Source organism: Anopheles darlingi, chromosome 2, assembly GCF_943734745.1.
Source record: "Anopheles darlingi chromosome 2, idAnoDarlMG_H_01, whole genome shotgun sequence".
In the NCBI taxonomy this organism is placed as follows: domain Eukaryota; kingdom Metazoa; phylum Arthropoda; class Insecta; order Diptera; family Culicidae; genus Anopheles; species Anopheles darlingi.
In genome coordinates this window covers 25,306,903-25,331,902 of record NC_064874.1, presented here as the reverse complement: position 1 = coordinate 25,331,902, position 25,000 = coordinate 25,306,903, and the positions used below count along the sequence as shown (strand labels likewise).

The 25,000-nt window shown below is 45.9% G+C and overlaps 3 protein-coding genes across 6 annotated transcripts in view; 2 read left to right on the top strand and 1 right to left on the bottom strand.

Annotated features, from left to right (window-relative positions):
• Window positions 1-773, top strand: part of LOC125947920 (neurochondrin homolog) — a 4,230-nt gene extending 3,457 nt beyond the window's left edge. For all 3 annotated transcript variants that reach the window (XM_049673477.1, XM_049673476.1, XM_049673475.1), the window contains exon 2: window positions 1-773. This exon is cut by the window's left edge. In XM_049673477.1, coding sequence (XP_049529434.1) covers window positions 1-456 — 456 coding nt within the window. In that variant the 3' untranslated portion in view covers window positions 457-773.
• Window positions 1-6,789, top strand: part of LOC125947975 (N-acylneuraminate-9-phosphatase-like) — a 10,607-nt gene extending 3,818 nt beyond the window's left edge. Inside the window, exons 2-3 of one of the 2 annotated variants that reach the window (XR_007468540.1) lie at window positions 2,778-4,066; window positions 5,310-5,418. Coding sequence is in view for 1 of the 2 variants with exons in the window: in XM_049673589.1 (XP_049529546.1) it covers window positions 2,778-3,260; window positions 5,310-5,702 (876 nt within the window). In the remaining variant the exon portion in view is untranslated. Of the gene's footprint in view, window positions 1-2,777; window positions 4,067-5,309 lie in introns of both variants that reach the window. The other variant, XM_049673589.1, reaches the window with a different exon arrangement.
• Window positions 6,790-6,948: 159 nt separating this feature from the next.
• The window catches only part of LOC125947923 (DNA polymerase alpha subunit B), an 18,594-nt gene continuing 542 nt past the window's right edge, over window positions 6,949-25,000 (bottom strand). Inside the window, exons 3-5 of the mRNA XM_049673481.1 lie at window positions 8,910-9,001; window positions 7,362-8,829; window positions 6,949-7,225 (exon numbers count right to left, since the gene is read on the bottom strand). Of these exons, the coding sequence (XP_049529438.1) occupies window positions 6,986-7,225; window positions 7,362-8,829; window positions 8,910-9,001 (1,800 nt within the window). The 3' untranslated portion in view covers window positions 6,949-6,985. The remainder of the gene's footprint in view (window positions 7,226-7,361; window positions 8,830-8,909; window positions 9,002-25,000) is intronic.

The window sequence follows — 25,000 nt, the reverse complement described above, 5'->3', positions numbered from 1 at the left end:
CTGCTCAAACAACAAGCGTCGAAGATCAAGAAGAACGATTTCTCCATCTGCCGCTACATCCAGACGACGATCCGGTTCCTCTGGGATGCGTACAATATCGATGAATCGAACGATCCGCAAGCGCTGGTCGTTTCGCTCGCCTACAAGGAGCACTGGTTCGAGATTATGGAGCTGTGGTTCTTGGGCATGCAGACGATGAGTGGCATCCTGAAGCTGATTCCCTGGATTTCGGAATTCGCGATCGAGAGTGGCTGGGCGGAAGGTATCGTCGAGACGCTGCGCAAAGTGAAGATCGGTACGCTACCACCGAACGTGAAGCTCGCGTACGAGGACTTCCTGTCGCAGTTGGTTGATGCGAATCCGGCCGTAGCTGCTGTACTTAAAAAGGCGGACGCCCTGAAGGTGTGCCGCAACCACCGAATGATGGATCTCGGCAAGAAGCTTTTTGGCGACTAGGCGCTCCACACACCGCCACACCCTCGTGGATCGTCTATCATATCCAGTCCCTCATCAGTGTCGATCACTTCATCCGCTGGTCATCATATCCTTTTGTATTGCTGCATTTTAGGTTTCTTTAATTTCTTTGCCGAAACAATCATCCACCGTTGTGTTGGAGTGCGCTTTATATGTACGATATACGATCGGTCGAAGATCGATCTGTCGTTCGAGGAAAAATGAAATGAAGAATGTTTGTATGAGTGTTGAAAAGAAGAGCCTGAGAAGCACAAATAATTTGAAAACTAATTTGCAAAATAAAGTTAATGTTTTGTACGGTTTTATGTCTTGTTTTTTTGCATCGCAACGGCATTGCTTAGTTCTGCTTCGTCTGCGGTCTCAGTGTGCGAGACCAGTGACCAGCGGCCTACTTTCCATGACTCGCTTCATCATTGCTACTATCGGTTTCCTACCAGTTGCCACCAGCCGTGCCAGCTAGATTTGAAGAACAAATCATTTGTATCGAAATGAAGGCGCTCCCGATCTGTGGTGCGTGTGCCGGAGAGAAGACTTCACGAAACGGTGAGATCACGAAAGGCACCCTCCACGTTCTACCGATCACCACACCACATTAGTTCGGAAAGCAGCAAAGTTTTCGTGCGATTAAAAATAGAACATTCCTTGCCCGCGCACATCCGCGGGCGTGTGCACAGCACAGCAGCGCAAACCGGCACATCGTGTCTCGCGCCTGCTCTTCGTTGGAATCACTCCGTTGGAAGTCGATGGAAGAGAAAGCAAAAGAAGTAAATCTGAGTCAGCTCCCAAGTTTCCCCTTTTTCGTTCCCCTCGCAAGGGACCGTTTGTCGTCCTTTCGCGTAGACACGCGAGGCAGATAAAACTAAGAATGTACACGTAGATGAGACAAACCGTGCCTCTAGCTGGAGGGCTAGGAGATGGGATGAAATGGATGCCCGTTCGCCGTCATGGCAGGGCGGACGGCGGTGGACTATAGCTGGGTTATTAATAAATTATTTTGGAGAAAACCCTAGGCAGTTGGACGTCGTTTTCGTTGACAGGTTGTTGCCATCGGGTGTGCGATACTCGGTCTGTGGCAACGGTGCCAACAACGCCCACAAATCTGGTAGCGAGTGCCGGATCATTTGCTCTCACGGGTTTGGGTGAGGGACAAACTCAAATTGAATAACAACCCTCTATATTTGTGTAGCTCGTGTTGCTTGTCCCATCCGGCGATTCGACTATTCATCCATCAATACTTTTCCCCTTCTCCACAAAGGCCAGGTCACGCTCCAAGGAAAGAACACTTGCTGCCTACCGTGTTGACCCATTTGCCGTGTGCTGCACCAAAGTGCATTCATGTTCACCTCGTTTGGGCTTGCTCTACGGCCAAGAAGAAAGAAAGTAGTCGAAAGATACACTCATTGCGGTGCTACGCAGGTTCTTTTCTAAGGGATGAAGGTAGTAGCAGATCCCAAAATAGTCACGAATTTTCTTCGTACGACTACGGTCCGGTTGGTGCTGGCAGCGCTCTCTTTCTCTCTCTTTCTATGGATCTCGTATGGACATTTGTTGCATTGGGATTGTGGGACGTGACTGATTTGCGCGTTAGTAAAACGTTGCGTCGTAGGACTTACTTTTACACACTGCTTATGGTGTCCTTTTCCACCATGATCCATTTCCGTGGCCAGGACCTTGACCGGCAAAACATTTCAATCATGGTAAACCGATCTTCACGCTGAAGGTCCAACTGTTGCACCATCCTAGTAACCATCGCAATTTTTCGATAGCCAAATGAAGCTCAGTGCACGCTTGGCTACTAAAACAAAAAAAAAGATTCATAAATTCGATTAGCTGTTGGTAATAGAACAATTTATGAAAGTTACCGTTGCCTTTATAAAAACGGTCATACCTGGCGCTTCTAGAAGCCTTTTTTATCTCGATTGAGCGCCTTCATCTTCCCCAGTTCATCAATATTACACCTCGCGAGATCTGCCCCTCCGAAAGGACTTAGAAGACTTTACAGGTCGGGTCGTCGTTGTCATTCTCATGAAATGCACCGACCACACGATTGCTTCGATCGATTGAACGATGAGTGTGTGTTGGCGATAGAAGAAATTATTCGCATTCCATTGCTTGTGCCTGTTGCATACTGCTTCTACTTATAACTCGTAGCCATAAACACTCTCCGCCACTCCCTTCGCCCCCTACAATAAACAAACTCTACGTCTTTGGAATTTCAACACCAAACCATCGGGAGATCATCGTGATCATCAATGTGTTTCTGTTGCTAAATCTAACGCCTAGCATTCCATTCGTCCATCTAGGTGGCAGACCTTCTGCACCGTGAGCATGGTTTCGGGCGTGAGCTAGCCAACGAGACGGCCACCAACTATCTCGCGGCGTTTCGCCGCTGCCCGGACAACCCGGACATGGCGCTAGTGCAGTGGCGCTCCCAGCTCTGGTATGACGTGCTGCCCGCCACGCACCAGCACCTGGCGACCGAACTGTACGGCCGGTGGCTCGAATGGCGCTACCGCTACCTCGCGCTACCGGACGAGGTGCACACGATGCTGCAAACGCTCCGGCTCCAGTACCTGCTTGGCATCATCACCAACGGACCGACGGCCGCCCAGTGGGAGAAGATTGACAGACTAGCGTTGAATAAATACTTTGATTGTATTTTGGTATCCTCTGACTTACCGTGGGCCAAGCCCGATAGAAATATCTTTTACGCAGCTTGCCACTATCTAGGTGTCCCACCCGGTCAGTGTGTGATGATTGGTGACAAGCTCGAAACCGACATTCAGGTGAGTCAATACATGACCAGCGCCGTCGCTATTACTATTGTTTTGTCTCGATTCCCCAAAAACGTATCCCTCTCCCAACAAACGAAAAACACTCCGTCATATCGTCCCTCTGGCTCGTCTGGCTGGCTCGCTATGAATACTGAGCCGTTTGCTGGCAACGGCAACGACTGTAGCAGCACCATCTCGAGGGGCCGGTGGGATACTGCGCTGCAGCCTGATAACGTACGGCACCTTCTAAATCCGTCCTGAAAAACACATCAGAAAAGAAGCGTTATTTCAATCTAACATACATATTGTGTGCGCCACATTGCACGTGCCGCGAGTCGCGGATCGATTCATCCTGTTCGCTCACGGTTTGCTCTAACGTAGAGCGGCGCCACGTGACCTAGGCAAGCATGTACCAACCATCATCCATTGATCATCCATCGTCGTCGTTGTCACCGTCGTCGTCGTAGTAGTACCATCAGTCCCCGTTTGGGAGAGTGAGGTTCAAAGTTGCCAAGAGTCCTGTGCAAGAAAAGGCACGTCAAAACAGTTAAATATCATAATCACAAATGCTCGTCTTGTATAAGAATTTCGTTTTGTTTCGTCCTTTTTTGTTTTCCCGTTTTTTTTTCTTATTCCCCATAAACACATCCATACGTCATATACTCATCGTACCGACCCCCACCGCGTACTACAAATGAACAGTAAGGCGTTTTTGTAGTATCTGTAGTAGTTGTTGTAAACCCTTAAAAAGCCATACATCAAACCAACAACAAATAATGGTTGCTCTCTATCTCTCGCAAACTAAAAAAAGCGTAACGGTAAGTTATACTCCCATTTTGTGCTGAATATTCCTCCATTTTTCTCCCGTTTCCTGTTCATCACATTCTCTCACACTCGTTAGCCATATCAGCTTTCAAACCATTTAAAAATCATCCAGCGACCAGTCGAATCCTTTCGGTACCCTTAGGGCTATGTATCATGCTAACCCCTGTTACATTGCGATTGTTCATTTTCTATATACTGCTACCCGAAAGTGGTGTTAATTCAGGAGCTATAGAGTCGTGAGCAACTTTTTGAATTTGCATAGGCAAGTTCATTACCTTGCATTACCTTGAAAAATGATCACAATTTAACGAGTATCTTTCGCGATTTGCAATTCCACCAAAAACGTCTTCACTACAAAAACGTCTTCACTACCTATTGCTCTTCGTCTTAACCAATTAAAGAAATTGTATACCATTGCAAAACTTTCAGCAATATAAAATCTAACCAATCGTTGTGTTTCAGCAATCATTCATACAGCCTATTCAATAAATTTACACTTATACTTATATATCTATAAAAATATATTTATATGAACAAATAGATGTCCTTGATAAAACATGTTCTATACCCATCATACCGTGGTGGACATGCTCAATGAGCCCATTTGATTGAAGTTTAACTTTCCTTCCCATTTCCCGTGGTTCCCGGCGCGTTTCAAACGACCGTTTCCCGATTTTTTCAATGGCTACAAACAAAATTCAATTTTGAAACCGAAAACCAAAAAAAAAACGAATGGAATTGCATCATCAACCGCAACCACCACCACCGCCACTACGTCATGATGATGCTGCGCGTCGCCGTTTTCTTGTCACCTTCGCAACCCTCGACGCGTGCACAACGATCTACTACGCCGATCCAACACAACGACTGTGCCCTCCAACGACCAACCGGATACCAACGATGTTGCTGATTACCTGGGGATTACCCTTGATTTGTAATTTGCTAATAATGCAATACGTGTTTCTTCTAAACACAAAACGCACGCTTTTATACGTTGATCACGCTGATCGAAATAATCTTTTAATGATTGGACGATTCCCTCTGTGACCTATTATTGCCATTGGTCGTGCGGGGTGTCTTGTGCCTTGGATCCTTCTGATCGGCTGGTTCCTTTTTTATTAATGTATGTCACGATCCTTTCGATCGAATGCGTGTGTCCCTCTTCGCTGCAATACGATTGATCCTCAACAATCCGATCATTAAAACAAAACAAAACATCTATATAAAAAACAAAAGGGAGGCATTGAGGCGGGTTTGGGGGCAACAGTTTGGTTACCGCTACCGATGGAACAACGCCTTCCGGCTGACCGCACAATGGAGGACGTACCAGAACACGTGCGACCGGATGCAACGGTTGACAATGTGCTGAAGCTACCGGCGTTGCTACCACCGTCGACTTCGTTCCGGGCACGGGGTAACGGTGCAGCAGGAGTCACGACGATGGACGAGCGAATGCGCCAGCAGAAGACAACACGTAATCGGGCGGCTCAGTACAACCGTATCCTGCCGGAGATTCCCGATCTGTACAGTTCGTACAGCAGCTCGAGCAACGATTGCAGCCAGCACAGCATCGCCAGTTCCGTCAGCAGCAGTAGTAGCAGCAACGGGGACCATGGTACGAGCAGCTGAATCCTATGGCAGCCAGCGAGCGCTGGCCTATACGGGGATGTCGGCGATCATTTGCCATACTAGGAGCACGAAATGATGTTGGTGTAAGTGCGTTGTGTTTTGATTAGTTTTTCCTATAAAATACAGGTACCACATAATTTCAATCCTTTGTAAGTGGAATGACCACCGAGAAAGAGAGACAGAGAGAATTAGAGACGATCTGCTTTTTACTGTAACTTTGCAACCGCGTACAACATACTTTCTTCTCGAATAGCGATAAGTCATATTTCGACAGCTGCTGCGTGTCGCTCGCTGTTGGAGGGTAGATAGTTGCAACAACAATGTGAAACAATCTAGATCCGCTATTGTCGAGATAGTTATGACTGTCCATTCATCCCTATCGTCATATGCGCACAGCGCAGCGTTAGCTGCGGCATCATCGACACGGTAATAACAGTCAGGTTTACTTCTTGATCGGCTGTGCTATGTCCATGTATCGAATATGTAATTCATCTTCCACACTGTAAGAACATATTGTATGAGGAAAGGAGCAATGGAGCCGTAATCGTACAGAAGGTGTTTCTATAATGTAGGCAAGTACCTGAATCTGAATCTGATTGAAAACTAGAACAGAACAGCAACAAGAAGCGATTTTGTCTAATGAGGATAATAGTGAGCTAACCGAGTCGTTAAAGGACGCGATGGCACAGAGAATAGTGTTAGGGCAACAAATGGAGGCAAAGTATTTTTTGAGCTACACTTTTCTCACCAATCCTCTGCCGGCCAGAAGACACACACAAATCCAAGTACCGAAACTAACGAAGACAAGATACCCATTTGACACATACACGCACACGCACGAGACATAACTAACGATAAAGCAATTCCAATTTGCAAAGTAACGGTGCATCCAGAAGGGCAAATGAGTCATTTTTGTAAAATACACAAAACACGAAATTAATTGCATTGTACCACAGATAAACCGAGATAGAAATGGTGAAGGGGAGAAGAGCGCAAAAGGAATGATCATTTAACTTCGAAGATCGGAACAAACAAAATAGCAAATAAAGATTTTTCAATCAAAAACTACAAAACCGCAATTTTCTAACTTCTCTCTCATGAAAAGCTAAATTATGTATGGAACTTTTAAACATTATTTCTTATACATCCTTTTCTTTCCGACTAAGCTACATCCGATCCGCTGAAAATGATCGATCGACACTATGAAAGGGCTACTACACGATCATACAATAGTTGGGTGTAGGTTGCAATGACTGAGTTTGTTTTTATTGCGACTGTATTTGCTACGATTTAACAATTTGACATGCGATATAGCTAGCCGCAGAAGGTTGCACTACCGTAGGTGTCGTCGTCGTTTTCGTTTGCTCTTGTTGTTGGTCGCTGTCAGCATCGGTTGCTGCTGCCGGTGCCGCCGTCGCTGTCTGTTCAGGAGGATAGACTACAAGTCGAGCGTAAGAACCGGACCCATCCGTCTCGTGACAATCGAGAAACCCCGGATTAATGCAAACACATCCATTGATTTCCTGTCAAAATTTCCAAGTCAAGTGACCCAGACCAGAGATCATAGAAAAATGAAAAAAAAAGTTAGATTCAGCTATCACTAAAGAAATTACAAGTTTACTATATCAAACGACTATTGCAGGCGAATGCGAAACTTACCCTCACGAAACGGTTCAAGGAACTCGGACACACCATTACATTTGGGACGCGCGTTAAGCGCCCAAACTCATTCAGCATATCGACGTCGACGGGCATATCTTCCGGCGGTGGATTCAATGGATAAAATGAAGCTTGATGAAAGATATGTCCAAAAGCGCGCTTGATCTTATCACCCGCATCGGCCGAGCAACACTCGCCGTCGAGCAGATGCCGAACCGTGTCCACCGTAGTAACGCCAATCTCTAGTCCCTCGATACTGAACAGACACGGGTCAGGTAGGAAATGAAGGTTTTTGTAGAAGTTTGCCACCCGGTACGGGGGTGTTGGATAGACGAATGAACCGGTCACCTCGTCGTGGTTAGCAACGATGAACACTTCCGTGCGCGTTGATCCAACGGCGCCCATGATTGTACCGACGATCTTCTCGAAATACTCCTGAAACGTTTCGGCCACCTCGCTATAGAGCGAACAGCTGGCATCAGCAAATGGTCCACACAGCAACAGCACATCCGGCGGATCAGTGGCGCAGTATTGTAGCAGCCCGGTCAGTCGTTCATAAAGCAGATCGTCACGTCCGGTAAATGGTGCACTTGCGATCACCATCGTTAGGGGACGTTCCAAAGTATACGGTGGACGGGGTAGGGCGAGTATCCGCTCATGGTGTACCCGCTGCACGGTGAAAAGGGTGCCCCTGGGATTGATTCCTTCAAGCAGCACCGTCTGGCCGGGAAACAGGGACCATGGCCCGCGCAGCTGACTGAGATCTAGCTGCGTGTAACGAAGTGTTTGCTCATCGAAGTCAACTATCGAGAGTTGATTAACAGCTTTCCCTCCTGCTCCAGAAGTGCCAGTTTCGGATTGCGTATCAATGATCACCCTTCCAAGCACCCGGATTGTCTCTGAGCTCGGATAGTCCACGTGATGCACCTTAATGCCATCGAACCAATCGGCTGCCATTTTACGTCCTCCATCAAGATCATCCATCTCTAAGCCCGCCACCTGTTCGTCTTCGGTTCCTGCTGTCATCTCACCATTTCCTTCATTTCCATTCTTTGGTGCCTTCGTGCCATTGGCTGCTGTTGTGACATTTGAAACAGCGGCAAGCTCCTGTGCTAATCGATAGCAAATGGCTGAACCGTTTTCGTAGATCCGATCGCTCAGTATCATCACACGATCGTAGCTCGAGTCGAACATGTACTTGCTGGTGTCATTCGCAAACTGCGACACCTGCAAGCCAACACTTAGTGCACGATTCCCAACTAACGCTGCATCCCTCCTTCCATGATGATGCTTGGCATTTGTCTCCTTTGCAGAAGACTCCTGCTGATCAATACTGGTTTCCGTCGAGGGCAGCCAATTGATATGCTTCAGCAGATGCGCCTTTCCATATGTGTAGACGATTTGACCAGATTTGCTTTTGGTGTTGCTACCGATCGTTGATGATGGTTCGGATTCTTTCTTCGAAGATCTATGGATCAGAACACAAGATGCAAAACGAATTAGTTTATAGTTCAGATAGAGTAAATCGTTTCGGATCTTTATGCTTACAATGGCGAATATGTTACGGTAGCGAAAGGACTGCCACGCACGGAATCTGGTGTATTCTTGGAATGGTGCAATCGGGAGACCGACTTGTTTGCCTGATAGAAACAGAAACGAAAAAATTAAATTAAATATGTGGCATATACCATGCTATGTATATCAGGGTACAGTGGCAGTAGTTTTTCGTAAAATATCGTTAAAGCATGATACAAGACATAATACGAAATGTAGACTAAAAAGTTTAGTATGATTGAGCTCTAAAGGCGAAACATTCCTACACTGTTATATAAAATCAATTTCGTAATTCAGAGCGATCCCCCTAGAAAAAGTATATTCCCACGAATACAAGACATCAACAGGCACAGGCACAGACACACAGTAGACACTCGGGAACACACAGAGATCCTTCACTGCTCTCCTGGTGAGGGCAGAATAGGGGCAACATTTTCGTCTGATCTCAACTTAATAGACGAGCATGTAATCTAGTCACGAAGCTTCAAATAAAAACCGTGCACTAGAAACATGTTCGCCGACAAAGTAGAGAAAAATGTTCCACCGATCACAGTCGTCGTCAAAAGACATGGGCTGGTGGTTGTTGGAGGCCTGCGCGGCTGGACTGCTCCTCTTGGGCTTATGGCTTTACACTCACTCCTTCCTCTTTGTGCGCCTTCTTTTATGCTCGCTCTTTCTTCCCGTTTGCCGCGTCGCGATGACGGTAATGACGATGATGATGATCACGAACCATAGGCCGACGACGACGACGATGGTCGGGGTTTACTCGACGTACTTGTACTGTGCGCGCGCAGCATGATGAGACAAAGAAGAAATTATTGGAGATACAGCATCATGACCGAGGGGCGACGGGAAACCGAAACATAAAAGGGATACCACTGGCGCACAACGCAAAGGTTGATCTGGAGTGTTGTGTACTGTACTTACTACCTACTCTTGGCACGATGTAACTCATTTTCACAATGCGCTCAAGATTTTGTTTACCGTCGATCGGCCGGATGGCGCTTTTAATATATATCTGATCTGTCACGCTTTGTGTGCAGTGTACTTTGCACTTTGCAAATACAGAAACTACGATGAATGAAACGATTCCATCTCTTATGAAGAAAAGTAAGTACGACTTTCTCTATACTAAGGATTCAAGTGATCGTATCCCTCGTGATAAGAGATGACATTCCATTGACGCGCAGACATTCTGCAGACATTGTGCAGACAACATTGTGCATACATTGTTTTGACCGACCTAAGACGAATGGTTGACGACGAATTCGGGGCAGCAGGACGCGTGCATTGATTCTCCTTCTCTCTCTCTCTCTCTCGCGTCGCTTGCTTTGAATGAAATTTGATTGTTTTGACATCGAGTTTAATTGGACGAATACACTTATTAACATGGCATCGGAAAGCTGGCGAAAGACGCACATCACACGATTGGTTATGCTTTAATGTCCAGAAACGGTGTTCATAGTACTCTCAGGTAAAATTATTTAAAATTTAAACAACACCCTCATAGCGAGCGCACCTATTGCTTGTTCTTTTATCACATCATCTGTTTAACACTTTTTTAAAACTAATTACTACACTTCACACGACCACGAATATACCGTTTCTTTATGTTTGATTCGAGCCATCGTTAATGAGTGTGGATCTAGTCACAGTAGCAAAAACATGTGAAGCACTAGATTCACACCCATTGTCGATAGTGGAATAAAAAATGAAGACGGAGCAAGCAACGGTTCGTATACAAGATATATGCTGGTGGTTCTCTCTCTTCGTTAATGCTACAACCCCCATACAGTCGGACAGTAATCACTTATCACTCGCGGGCCTATCTACAGAGCGTTAGAACATCATGTGACTGTTGTGCTCTTATGCTGGCTGTATATATCTAATATCTCCTGCCATCAGAAAGACTCGATACACCATTTTCTTCACCAAAAACGATGTAATTTATGGGTTTTCGCTATTGATCATTAGTCGCGTAAGTTTATGATGTTTCAGCGTTCAGAAAACAACGCCTGCTGCTCGAGTTTTAAAAAAATCAACCTAGATGAAAAATTAAATTTATAATTTAAAAATAATCATGTTTTACTGTGGAAGGGAATCTCGTTCAACATTGCCACTCTCCTTCGGTCCCGCAATCTTGCACGGGGTATTAAACTTAGGAAACGACATAAAATCCAACCCATCCATATCATAAGTTACTGAGGAGATAATGGGAATAGCGTGGCTAGTAGTGGAATCAGTCTAACCACCCCCACCGGTCAACTGATCATAATTCAACGAATCAGTCTCCATGAACCCGCATTTTCGCGAGTAACCACTCCTTACTAATGGGAGCCATCGGAAGCCTGAATCTCATCGTAAGAATGTTAGGTGTAAAATACACAAGAAAGGGTGGTGGTAGCGTTGAAAATACCATTTTCACGATATCCAGAACTCGCAGAGACAGATTGCACAGCGTGCCCATTTCTCTCTCAATCTCTTCTCTCTCTCTGTCTCTCATCAATTCCTGCTTGATACACGACGGCTCCGCGCGCGCATCATGATGATCGAGCCGCCGGTTCTCCGGTGCGGAAGAAGGTTGACGACCTTTAACGATGGCGGCAAGGGGTAGAGTGTGTATCCACTAAAAGGCCTCCTCGCTCTCTGGCTCCTCTTGTACAACAGAGCAGCATCACAAATGTAGTAGGAAAGAAATCGATCAAAAATCATCTTATTCTTCGTTCCATTCCACTCTGCCTTTCGCAGCAACGGTGACTTTGACGAAAGGAGATCGACAACAATGATGATAATGGTGGTGGAGAAGATGATGGCCGATGGCTGTGTATAAGCTCCTACACTACACCAATTTTCAGAAGAAACATGATGATGATGATGATGATTGGTAGTGGTGGTGTTGTGATGATGATGTGGTCTCTTTTTACCTTCTTCTCTATATTATTCTTCTTTGATTATCGTAAGCGTCATAACCTACCAACCAAAAAAAACCAAAAAAGAATTGAGCAATACACAAAAAAATTAAAATAGACGAAATACGCAAGGATGTAACACCATGTAAGACGCTCCTCCTCTCATCAGAAAGAAGATCCGAGGATCATGTTTTTAAGGATTTTTTTATATCATAAAGGCAGTTTAAACATTGCAAACATCAATTCATAAATTAAACTAGCCAATCTTATTACATTTCTCCGACAGCTTATCAACCAACTGTGTACATAGCCAGAATATGGGTATATGCGAGTAAAAGATTTAAAAACATACTTGAGGTCGTTGCGCAGCATACATCAGCAAAGACGCGCAATGGCGTCACACGCTACACTAAAGCCCTTGACTTGATTTGTGTTTACAGCAAAAGCCAGCATAAAAGGGACCCGCCATCACACTCTTACAGTTGATGATAGGAGGGATGCAAGGGGACAAGCGATGCCTTTCTTCATTTCCGCTGGGCATCATATCTTGTGATGAGAGCGGTTCGTCCAGCCAGCCAGTCGGAAAGAGCACGAAGAACAGAGAAAAGCCATCGCCATTTTACAATTCACAGCAGCAGAGGCCAATGGCAGCAGGCTGCGCGTCCCGGCCTTTGAGATTCGACCAAGCCACGGGAAGTGATGTGCGCGTGTGTATGTTGTTGTTTGTACGGACGGCCGGGCCGGCGTCGGTCAATGGTAGTAATCGCCTGTTCATGGTCCACGATCTCTGCTGGCTGGCTAAGCGCCACGCGTGGTTTTGTCTTATTGCTGTTTGTACCCTTTTTCTATCATTTTTTCTTCACCCAACCAAGGAAACCAAATCCCCCATTTTACTATGAGTTTTCTTTTAAACCTTTCCCCTTCTTTCCCCTTCTTTTCAATCACGTTTTCCGTGAGAATTTACGCTAGAGTAAACCTGATGGCCCGGTTCTATCCACCACACAAAGAAACGAACAAATGTAACAAAGTCGTTAGCTCTTTAAAAAGGGAATACAAATTTTCTACAGAAGAATTATCCATAAAACGAACTTTGACTTTAAATTTAAAAAAGCGCAAAAATACTAATCCAAATAAAAATTGACCTTTGGTCAGTCTTGCCGTTGGTGAGTAGAGTAGATAAGGTAATTTACAATACTATTTCCTCCCATCACTACATTCATCACCAGGAAAATAAAAAACGGCGAACTATGCAATCAGAGGGCACGGCATATCACAATACAAAATGGCCGCGAAAGAGAGGTGGCGGCAGCAGATGATGACGAGATGATACGCGCGTTACGGGAAGTAAGAAGTCGGCGACTTGTTGCTCTCTCCTCATCCGCTCCCTCCCTCCGTAGAGTTCCTTCGTCTCGCGCGCCCAAGAAGCATGGTTGGGAAGGGAGAAGGAAAGGTGGTTCAAGCTTCCATCCAACCCCAAGTGCTGCATGATAGTCACTTTTGCTCCAACCCTATTATTACAGATTCCACCTCAGTGGCATTACACTACACAAGGGGGTCCCCTCCCGTCCTGGGATCGTCGACGTCGTCTTCGCGTCGTGCGTGAATGCGATTCTCACTGCTGGATCCAATCCGCTTGGTCTGTTTGCTGCTGCTGATGTAGCGAATCGATTTTCCGCTTCCTGTGTGCGCGCGCACGTTTAGCTTGGTGTGTGTGTAAGAAGCAGTTCTTAGCTCGGTTTAAATATGCCCCCGCTTCTTAAATTCTGTTTCTCTCACACATCTACAGAAATCATGCCGTCACACACAGCTACACAATGAAATCCATTCTCAGGCTCTTAAGAATACCCTAAGAAATGTAAGGCTCATTATGAAAGAAATTTTAAAAAATAAATTCTTCATCCAAATGTACATACACATTGCCTGCCTCTTTGGTGCCGGGCCTATTGCCTAAGAAATGAGACACCAGCAACGACAAATCCATAGGTACTTGGGTCCCAATCAGCATCAAAACAAATTCCATGATTATAAGCTACTGATAACGGCTACAGTGAAATCAGAAATAATATCAACACAACCTTCTAGTAACTACATAAGCCGTCGAGAGTCAATCGAAGGTAAATTGTAACGTATCCCGTGACGGTTGCCTTCTAAAGCTCTCTCTCTCCGTCATCCTCTTAAATTAATTTGTATCAAGCCATACAGTACATAAAAGACGTTATGAGCACGATCAGCAAAGATCTTCTCTGAACTTTCTCTCACGATTCTCCTATCGGAGTCATCTATACCGCCAACGGGAGGTCAAACTTGCCATGAAACGTTTCGCAGCATCTTATCTCTAGTATTTTCTAAATGCAATAATCTTCTAACCGAAGCAGCAAAAGTCCACAAATGGTGTCTTTGCTTTTCAGTGACTGCTTAAAGGGAGGAATAAAAGTTCGAAAGGAGTAGTAGCGGTTATGTGATTTTCGTACCTTGTTTCTTCTGCCTTTGCCATTTGCTGCTGCTTGAAAATTCCATTTTTTGCCGGCGTTCCTTGGTTCCCGGCCGTCGGTTCAAATTAATTTTTCTTTTTCCTACATCTCTCTTTCACGACGGAACAGTTCAAGAAAAGATGACCACGGCGTGATTGTCCGACACTCGTACGATCATCATCAGCTTAGTTGCTCTCTCCAGCAGCTGCTGCTGGTCCGTCATGTCATGTCTAGGCGTGATGGCGATAGTTCTCGCTCTTAAATCGCTAAGAGCTGCGCGCGCGCGCGCACGGGGAAATTTCTGCTGGTGTGCGCGCGATGAATTTGTGCTTTGTTTCCATGAGCATGTGTGTGTGTGTGTGTGCTGCTTCGTTTGGGGTCATCCACCGAGTGTGCACACGTACAGCACACCACCAGCTGCCGTTGGCGGTCGTTCCAATCGAATCTTCTCTTATCCGGTCCATCCGTCACACGATAGAGTGCCCGGCCCGTATGGTTGAAGGGCGTACACGCACGTGCCGTATACTTTGCTCTCGCTTCACCGTGGGATCGTCTTCGGTCTGTCCTGCTCGTTCTTGTCTCTCAAAAGCGAACGTTGATAGCATGTTTGTACTCCAGATGCGCGAGCGAGCACACACACACACACACACAACACAGAAATTGATATACGCACACATCACGTCTTATGAGAAATATGCAGACCATGCATGTTGTTCTGTTGTCGCCAACGAAGTTCTTCCGAGTATATGCCAGCCCGCGCAAATGTTGAACGCAAACGATTTCACTAAAAATCTTTCAGCAGCTTATGCGCATCATTTTTTTAACACACCGTGAATTGCGCAATTGAAGGGAATGAAGGCAAGAAACAATCTTTGTCGCAGTGCGTTTGGACTGTGAGTCGTGTCGTCACTCGCTGATGTTGAGAACGCGCGAATAGCAGCTCTGAACTCTCCGGTGTGTGCGCGCGCACCAGGCGCCGTATTTCGTGTCGTTCGTCTTGCGCGCGGCGACTCTGGATCACGTTCTGTTGTATGTTTCGACTCCGCTTCGCTAGTGTGCGATCGCTTATCATTATCATGTGTGCTCTTCTGTTGGTGCCACCGTCACTTCCGCGCCTACTTTATGTTATGGCAAATGGGTTCTTCCTCAAACACAACGCTATTCCGGCTGAATCGTGTGTTTGCTCGATGTACTGCCGCCAAACATGAAGAGTTGATACCGGACAGGAAATCACAACGAAACTCATACCAGCATTACCGCTACCGTCGGCCGAATACGTGGAGATGTTTCTAATTTTCTGGAAATTCGTTGAAGCATGCAAAAGCCGGCTTACGGGATGTGATCGTCCGACTACCAAGTCTGTGCCGTCGACAGTTCTTCGTGTCAATTCCCGCTATCCAAGAAAAGCTATCGTGCAGCAGAAGGTAGTTTTTCTGATATTCTGGTTTATGATTTAACCAGCCCATCAATTATAAATCACCGTTCAATTGCTCAGAATCGACAGCGAATAATGAACCCCTTCTTTTCATTGCTGGAATCCATATCCACTTCACGGCAGCAATACACCACTTTCAACATTCTTCCAAGAAACGATAGCTTTACTGAGTAGACCCCTTCGACCACAGCCGCCACCAGCCGCCACGACCAACGTCCTGGAGAAGCGAGGCGCGGTGAAGCGATGGCTGCGTAAAAAAGATCGTTGGCCGGCCGCATACACGCTTCGCTTTTGTTGCTTCTTTCTTTTCACTTAGCGTGCCGTACGCGGCGCTTGCTTCCTCATGTCGTAGTATGCGTGTGTGTATATTCGAATAAATCTGAACAGACACTTTTTTTCATTTGCAAATTAACGGCACCATGTTATGCCCATGGATTGCGTGTGTTCTGGAGTAAGCACAAAGGGAAGAATGACGGGAAAGCCGCGCGCTTCACTCTTCCCGCTACGCACAGCACGCCACACTTCACAGGTCGTGAGGTTAGCGGATCTACCGACGCACGTTTCAAACCGCAAAATGGCAGCCATTTTTTCCCTGCTTATTCGGCTCACAGTTCTGCTGGCCATACACGAGCAGTTATCACATTTAATTCAAGCGTGAGGAGGCACATCCTTCACGTACAGTTCACGTACAATTGTCACCCTCCGGGGAGCACGAAACGAGCTTCTTCCAATGGATCAGATAGCACAACCGGATGGAAATGCCGGCACATTGCAGATCGTCCTTCACTTCCGCCACTATCCGCAGACCAACGCTTCAGTACTAGCGGCCGGAGCAAAACCGCCATCTTCATCATCACTCACGAACCGACGCCAAAAAACTGACCAAAATTCAATAGGAAGCCGCCGTGGAGCTACAAGCGCGTTCCACCACACTCGCAACGATCCAGAGGCTCCTTTCACCAACACCAACGACGGGCTTATGTAGAAGCGTGCTGCGATCGTGCTCGTTATTCCTCCAACCAACCATTGTTCCATCTCCCTCTGGCGCCCTCTAATTTGGCACGCTGAGTGAAAGAGAATCCCATTTTTTTGCAACAGAACAATTCCAAGAACCGTAGCAATGTTCTAAACACCACTGCACTGGTATTATCCAGGTAAAAGTATAATTCGAGTCATGATTTAAATGTTTCTCTTTCGAACAAGAAGATATACGGCAATGAAATAAGATTAACCCGCGGTACTTGGAAAACAGCATCTACAGCGACAAATCAGATATAATTGCTTCGTACACACGCCACATCAAAGTGTGTGCGTGTGTTCCGTGCCGAATTGGTGGTGATGGTGTAAGTGCGTAAGCTACTTTGATCCAGCGTGCTTTCTTTGTGTGCGAGGCGGCATCTTGAGCTCAACTCGCACATAAGCACAGGGTGACCGCGCGCAGCCGTTGGTTGAAGCCGTCGTGGGTCGCGGTCCAAGTTAAACGTCCGCCTGAACCTCGGGAACCCCGGCCGTTTGCTTTGCAGGTGTGCGATGATCAACTTTTGCGCCCTTTTTTCATCCAGCGCAGGAAAAAGGGGATTTGTTTTCACCATTCTACCAAGTCCGCCACCAGGACGAATGAGAAACAAGGAGGGCGCAACATACTGCGAAAGAGACTGACAAAGGCAGCTAGCCAGCGGCAACCGCTAGGGTCCCAGGAACAATTATAGCGAAGGCAGAAAAGACATGGCGCGGTGTGTAAGAAATCGTTATTTCTCTCGGCTGCAGGTTCCGTAGCAGCGATGACTTTAGAAGGAAATGTGAAATGTTGGGCAATAAGAATCGAAACGCACTAAAATTTAGCGTAAGATTCGCTATTACGGCTTAATGCTATCCATATAATAATTTTCATGTAAAAGGCTATTAAATGGACAGAGACCTAAAGCTGTACTAGAATGTCTTTTAAAAACCCTTCGTCACAAACAGCGCAATATCTGGTTAAAAAAAACTGGCTATATCAGTAAATCCATAAAAAGAGATCAACAAAACACATCTTTTCACAGATAGTGCAGGCCAGAAGGCCCAAGAAAAAACATTCCCATTGCTATTTCGCGATCGTCTGGCGGCAGCGAATTGCAAGATAAGCATAACAAAGCAATGACCGGTGCATGGCGAAAGCGAAAGAACGAGCACGAGCGAAACCAAAATGCAACATTAACCTAAACTCCTTCGGGCCTGAAACAAACACTTCCTTACTGGTGTGGTGGTTGGTTATCCTTTGGCGACATACAAGCGATGCCAGCAACACAATTGCACAGGTTCTGCAAATGCAAGAGGTTTAAGAAAATAATGACGACTTGGGCCGCATCTCCAAAGAAAGCAATGAGTAAGAGAGATGCAGCGTGGAGACGGCGGAACCGGTACAAGTTGGCAGCATCATCAGCAGCAGCACTAAAACGACGCGTTGGTTTGGTTGATCATCTTGGATCTACGTTGTACACTCTACTGGTGGTCAGGGTATGCGGACAAGAACACAACATACTTGCGACCGCCGCAGCCGCAGGCTTTCTCTCTTACCAATGGAGACCAGGTAGTTACGACCGTATGGCTGTTGCGGACAGGAAGGTTGTTTCGAGACAGGAAGTCCTTGAAGGTGTGCTGCGCGAGATCAGCTCAAGGTTTACCTGTTTTCCTTTTTGCTCGCAGCTCTTACATCAGTATCGTCCGTATGTCGGTCGGATAGAGCGATAAGTATGGTTACAAACCTACACGTCGACGTTAAGTCAAAATTAATACCCTCAAAATAGTCGCTCCTCCAATAGCATGGCCAATTAGTCTCTCTTGGGTAAGCCAACGTGAATTAATAATTGTAATAACTCCTCCCTCGTACTCCGTTTGCTGACGTCAAAGAATCGGAAATGCGGGCTAGAGACGAAAAGGTAACAGAATCTTCTTTCTGCTAATACTAGAATCGCCGCTTTGTCCCATTGCCTCAGAAACATGGAATAGGAGTTGGAAAATGAAAAACCTCACCACACAAAACACTCCTCTCGCTACCTCTACGCTCACGTACCGGACACCAAGCGCAAGGAAAGATAAAAAACAAAAACTCCGGATGAGACGCACGCGCAGTGGCTCTTTGACCGAATCGATCGCCCAACAGCCCCCAACAACTATGGCGGCAGCGGCGACGACGATGGTATGACATGGTGGTGGTACTCGATAGACCCAACGAATCTTTGATTAGCTACCGAAATCCAGCCAACTCATGCAACTAAATCGAGATTTTCGATTTTTTTGCTCTCATCATCGCTGGATGTTACATCCGCCACTTTGCCGCTCCAACTGACCACCATCAGCCGTAGCCGATTAGTCGGGAGGCTTGGGAGGAAACAGCGTCTCACAACAGAAGCGCTAGTGCTAGAGCCACACATAAATCGTAGTGCCAGGGAGGTGCGGTGCTTTAGAACGGTAAGGTTGGATCTTCTTCTTCTGTTAGCCAGTTTCTTTTCTTTTCTTTTCTTATTGGCGTTTTTTCCTATTTTTATGTAATAGCAAGGTTCTAATACACATTCTGACCAGTCGACCCGCGGTTGTAGTAACGTATTGTTAACATCCACCGCTTCTGCTCAACGCAAGACATGCCGTTTTAAACTGGGCATAGTTTGTCCATCGCAAACCATCGACCCAATAATCTCTTATAACCTTCGATACTCAAGGTGCCTATAGTAAACAAAAATAGGCTCAAAATCGTTTTGTTCTTTTCAAACAGGTAAACTAATGACCAGCAACAGTTTTATCAAACAGCTTTCTGCTGTCCAATAATCTAACCATTTCCGTACTATTCTATGAAACATCATGCCTCTTTAATGAAGAATTTTTAAAATAGCTTACATTTGTTCCTGTTTCTTAGGAATTTGAAAAGCATCACCAGCAAACTGTTCGTTCTCCTGTCGCTAGCAGCATCCAACGAGTCCAACGAATCCAAGCAAAAACTTTCCACAGAAGCCAGTCAATGCTTTAGACATGCTCAAGCCCAGCTACATCGCACACTCACCTGGCCCGGCTCAAAAAGAATTTAAATTTAACGCTTTTTCGCCGATCTGGCCACCAGTCTTCTACACGTTTCTCTAGCTCCACGGCATCATTATGATCATGAAGCTTAAGCGTCCGTGTGTTGTGGTCGCTGCTGGGGCTTGTCTTGGGATTGGGGTCGGGGTCGGGGTTGGGGTTGGAGTTGGAAGACTCTGAATGATGGATTCCTCTGTCTTATGATCAACCTCTCTCGCTCTCGTCGTGCTACTTGGAGTAAGAAAAAAAGATCAATCCCGTAAACTACAACACACCACCATCTTTGAGGATGTGTTGAATATCCCCTGTTTTTGCCAGACCGGTCAGAATCTGATGACGCTAAACAGTGTTCCAGCGCAAATTAGAACTGGAAAAAACATGTTTACATTCTAGATAAAAAGTTACAAAACACACGTTGCGCAGAGCTTAGCACACATTAGACAAGAGCGAGCGCATCAGAACAAGAATGGTTCTTTCTGTGTGTGGTAGCTGATATAACTAAACCCATTGTGGAGCGCTTCATTTGTTGTCACTTCCACTACGCCAAACATGCAAATCTCGCAGAATTAGCCCGGAAAAGAAGGTTACCGGATCTGGCTTGCAAATCTCGAGCGACAAACGTCGTGCGGCGACCAAGATCCGTGATTATTTTTCTCTCCTTATTCCTGCTCTGCTGCAATATCTTTTTACCGCGGCCGTTATGAATCGAACATGATGCACGTGTCGAGGAAGGCGGACCACCACCACATAGGCATTGGTGTCAGCGAAAACACACCAATAAAAAGGTAAAAAGCTAAAAGATGTAAGAGAACACACATCTCAACTTCTTCTCACCATCATCATCATCATCATTGGCATGAGAGAAGAAGGGAAAAGAGACAAGCACCGCAAGCAGAACTCGTGAGGTTAAGACGAAAACAAGTCAAGAGGCCAGCAGCAGCATAAGGCCGTGAGTAAATTACGCCACACCACGAAAAATAATTACATCCCCATCCACGTAAAGGCACAGGGCGGGAGGACCCCAGAGCAAAAGTAGTGGCGGCGGCGAAACGATTACAATTGCTCTTCCAACATCATATATACAGCAAAACAACGCCGAAAATAGAGAGTATGATTTGCTTTACAATAAAACATTGTTTTTAAAAAGCAACAAAAACGGAAGCGACCAGCAACTTACTTGAAAATATTAGGAGTGTAATGTAAAGCTTAACACCTTTTTTCTGGAGCCTCTTTATGATTCCTTAAAAGACACAGCAGTACAAGATAAATCAGAAACGTTGGATCTTTGCGTCAATGGAATGAAATGGAATTCCAATGACTGAAAGAAAACGAAGTATCACCATCTTCCATATACGATACGAGAGAACCACCATAAGCGTAAACATCGGTTGTGCCTTTAGGTCCGCGCTCGCTCAAATTGCGAATTCAGCAGCTTCTCGTCGTTGAATAATGTTACTCCGATGGAACATTGCTACATCGGAAGATTTCTTCATGACGACGCTGCTCATTGCCGAGACTCCGTGACTCAAATCGCTAACGGACACTACACACCACCATCATTCTGAGCCGGAGGGGGATATCGTATGCTCTCGTAAACAACGGGCCCGGCTCGCTGCTGCTGGCTGGCTGCTGATGATGATGGTGTGCTGGAACCGACCGGCCAGGTTGCAGAAGTAAAAGGGATTTTAACAAATCAGGGACCAACGGGGTATAACACCTCGGGGAAGGAAATCGGTGGTGTTGGGAAGGGTAGACAGGTCGGGGCGAGTGATGTCTATCTGTGGGCATCTTGGAAGTCGTGTGTTCAGTCTTTCCTGAAGGCGAATATGTGTGCGTGTATCTCTCCTCTTCCGTACATAAGATTCTTGTATTCTCGACATAAATCTATAGAAAAAGCGTTTATCACGTTTATGTACTGTTCTGGTGCTCGTGGCCTGAACGGACCACAGCGTCCCGCAGCGCTCAAGAAGGCTCATCGCAACGAGTCTCGGCCAACGAACCACAAACACCATCAGCCACTTCTTAAGGGGGTTCCTCCTTACCCTTTACTGTATAGGTAAAGACAGCGTTTTTTTGGATCGTCTCCATTGTTTGCGTGAGCTCTAGGTGCTTCCGTTCCGTCAACCATCGTGCTAATGTGGCTGTAAAATATAGACGGCGACGGCGGCGCTGGCCAACCGTTTTTCAGCAACATCATATCCTTCGAACGCATCACTAACACACATGTAACGGCTATGCCTCACTAGCGAAGATCCAATTTGGGGTAAATCAAAAGATTTTTCCAGTACCTTCTCTTGGTGACATTAATTGGCAACATACATTTTCGATAGTTAGATTAAAAGGATCACGGATACGCTCAACACCATGTATTCTAATGAGTGATGAGGGAAGAAGGCTCAAGACAAACTCAAACTCAACCCCTCGCGCATTGATGCCTGTTCTCCACGTAATGCGTACTCAAGCGCGGCACTTTCCCGCCACTTCTTTTACTGGTCAGTGTGTACCACCTTCCGCAAACAGCGATACAAAGGTGTGGAAGGAGCGCGATCGTTGACCGCCGTGTTCTGGAGGGAAGAAGCTCTGACAGCGTTCGTTAGCTTCGCTGGAAAAGATGGTGTGCGTGAATATCCGTGTACGAAGCCATCGTTCTGTTCTAACAAAACATCATTTCGTTACTTTAAGGGCCCCTCTTCCGCCGATGCTGTGGTGAGTGTGCGATCGCTGTCGGTGCTACTTGAGCAACAGGTTCTATCTAGAACACCAGAGGAGCTCGCTACACAGCACAAAAGTGACCCTCATCATCACAGGTATCTCGACGGTACATAAGGGCACACTAAATCGGCCTTAGGCAACACACACACACACATCTGTTCGATGATAGGTGGAAGATAGGAAAGAGTAGAAACGCGATTTTTTGCGTGAAAATGAGTCGACAGAAAGATGAGGGAAACACAGGCAGGCCAGGCAGGCCAGGGAGGCGATGAGGTCGCCCTTTCCCGGTAAATTGTTACTTGACGAAACGCGAAAACACATTCCCCTGAACAGAAGAAGCAAAGCGTGTATTTTTCTAGACGACACGTACTACCCAACCGTGGCATCGGGAAAAATAAAAGCAATGGGTTCCACACCTTTAGTGTTTGAACCCATTTGCAAAGTACGTCCCTACTTGTTTTAATATTATTAAAGTTAGGAACCGCATCGTTCTGATATGGGAATTTACTCCCTTGTTGAACAGTTATTCTTAGGACGCGCCATTGTAATCCTTTTCCTTTTGATTTAACCTTGTTATAAAAGAATGCAATAAAGATACTTTTCTTTCAATCTATATTGCTATCTATATTGAAAAAATATCTTTATTGGATGTTTTTTCTGAACAAATATCAATCCAAAATTCGGTTAGCCAAAGGATTTTTATCTTCGAAAGAAGCGATAGAAACATAAAGTTCGATGGATTTAGTCTCGAGATTACTATTTTCTATTTTTCAAGATTACGAGATTGAATTTAAAAAGATTGAGACTTATTGCTCTTCTCTTTTAAATTCGTTTTAAAACCAAATGAATTCCTACAGGATCTGTTCCGCTATCACAAGCAAATGACGCGATGCAAACAAGAGAGTTGAACGCCCCGATAGACAAGAAACCTCCTGCTTGCAAGAAGCTTGTCTTAATAAAACCACATTTCAGACATCTCGTTGCGCGTCAGTAACGCTTACACCTTTCATACTCTGCCAATCACGCCAAACTTGAACGAATCAGAGGGTGAAGAGGAAATCGGAGCGGGGGCCAAAATGTGGTGCTTCCCGCCTGTGCCTTTAAAACAGACCGCGAACGAGAGCAAAAGGAGCAAGTCTCGCTTGCGATGATTGTGGCGGTGTTGCTGCTCGCGGCGGCAGAACGTTCTGCGACTTTATTTTGTCTCCACCAAAAGAGGGCATTGATCCGAAGTTGATGACCGCTCGAAAAGAGAAGGTTTTGGGAAGGAGAGATACGCTATGTAGTTGGTAGAAAACACACGAGGCTCTACGCGACAAAGGTTCTGTCTTTGGCGCTCCTTCGATTAAACTAAAGAGTTTGTGCATATTATGGTATAACAGCCTAGACCAGCATTCATAGAATGAACCATATCATAAATACGATTGTTCCTTTGTTTAGCCTCATTTCAATACTACGAGGAACGGTCCGTTCATGTATGGTCGAAGAATTTGCATTGCTTTCGCCCGGTTTCTTCCTCCCGCTATAACATTCAATGGGTCTCGTGGGTTTACCGCCTCAGGCCGCGCAAGTTACAACAGAGATTCAATAAAAACCACGACGATGGCAACACAGTGAATCGCTAAGGATAGAAGATGTACTTTGGCTAGCTGGGTAACGGAGTTGCCGTACCGGTGTGATCACGAAAGAGAATGTATTTCTGTGCAATGGCCGTCCGTAGTAGAGAGGCTATACTGCAGGCCACCACCATCATCATCATCATCGTCGTCGTCGTTATCCCTTTTCGTGCTCGTGGTTTTCACCACGGCGCACCACCATCACCCCCTGCCACCGATAAGATACTGGTGGCGTTGTTTTGGTTTTGTAACCACATTCGCAGTGCCCGCGGGTGGGGATTCTTTATTGCATCTTGGCCAAAGCTATCTTTGCTTCGGTTGTTCCGCTTCGCGCAATGCAATGTACCCCACACTCTAGGTTAAACAGCTTCAGTTCCAACCGGAGAGTTCGTATTCGTGTTCTTTCTCCTTCGCTTCGAGATCGTTGATGACCTCTTTGTTGCATGAGTTTGCGAAAGGCTCGGCAATGCCGTTGAGGGAGCATGATGCAGTGCATAGCCCTTGTGGGGAAGATAGCTTCTTTGTTTTGATTCCCTTTTGAGCCCTTGCACCGTGATTCGCTTTGTGCCCAACAGTGCATTGCTGCCCATTATGCTACGGGTTATGATTCGGTTGAAAGCAACAATTTCAATCGTTTCGCAGAAGCACTAACAAAAGTTATGTTGATTATTTAAATTCAGCTGGTAAACACTTAAGCGGAGTCGAGAAAGAAGCTCAAGCGATTGTTACTTGGGTGCAGTGACGCTTAAAAAGATGTTGTAATTTCAAAATTCTAGAACAAAAATCAAGCTAGCGGAATCGATTCGAGGTAAATGTGACCGAATGCCAGTTTAGTTAGGTGAAATATTAAAAAAAATATTGGCATTCTAACGCCCAGGTGTGATATTTGAGC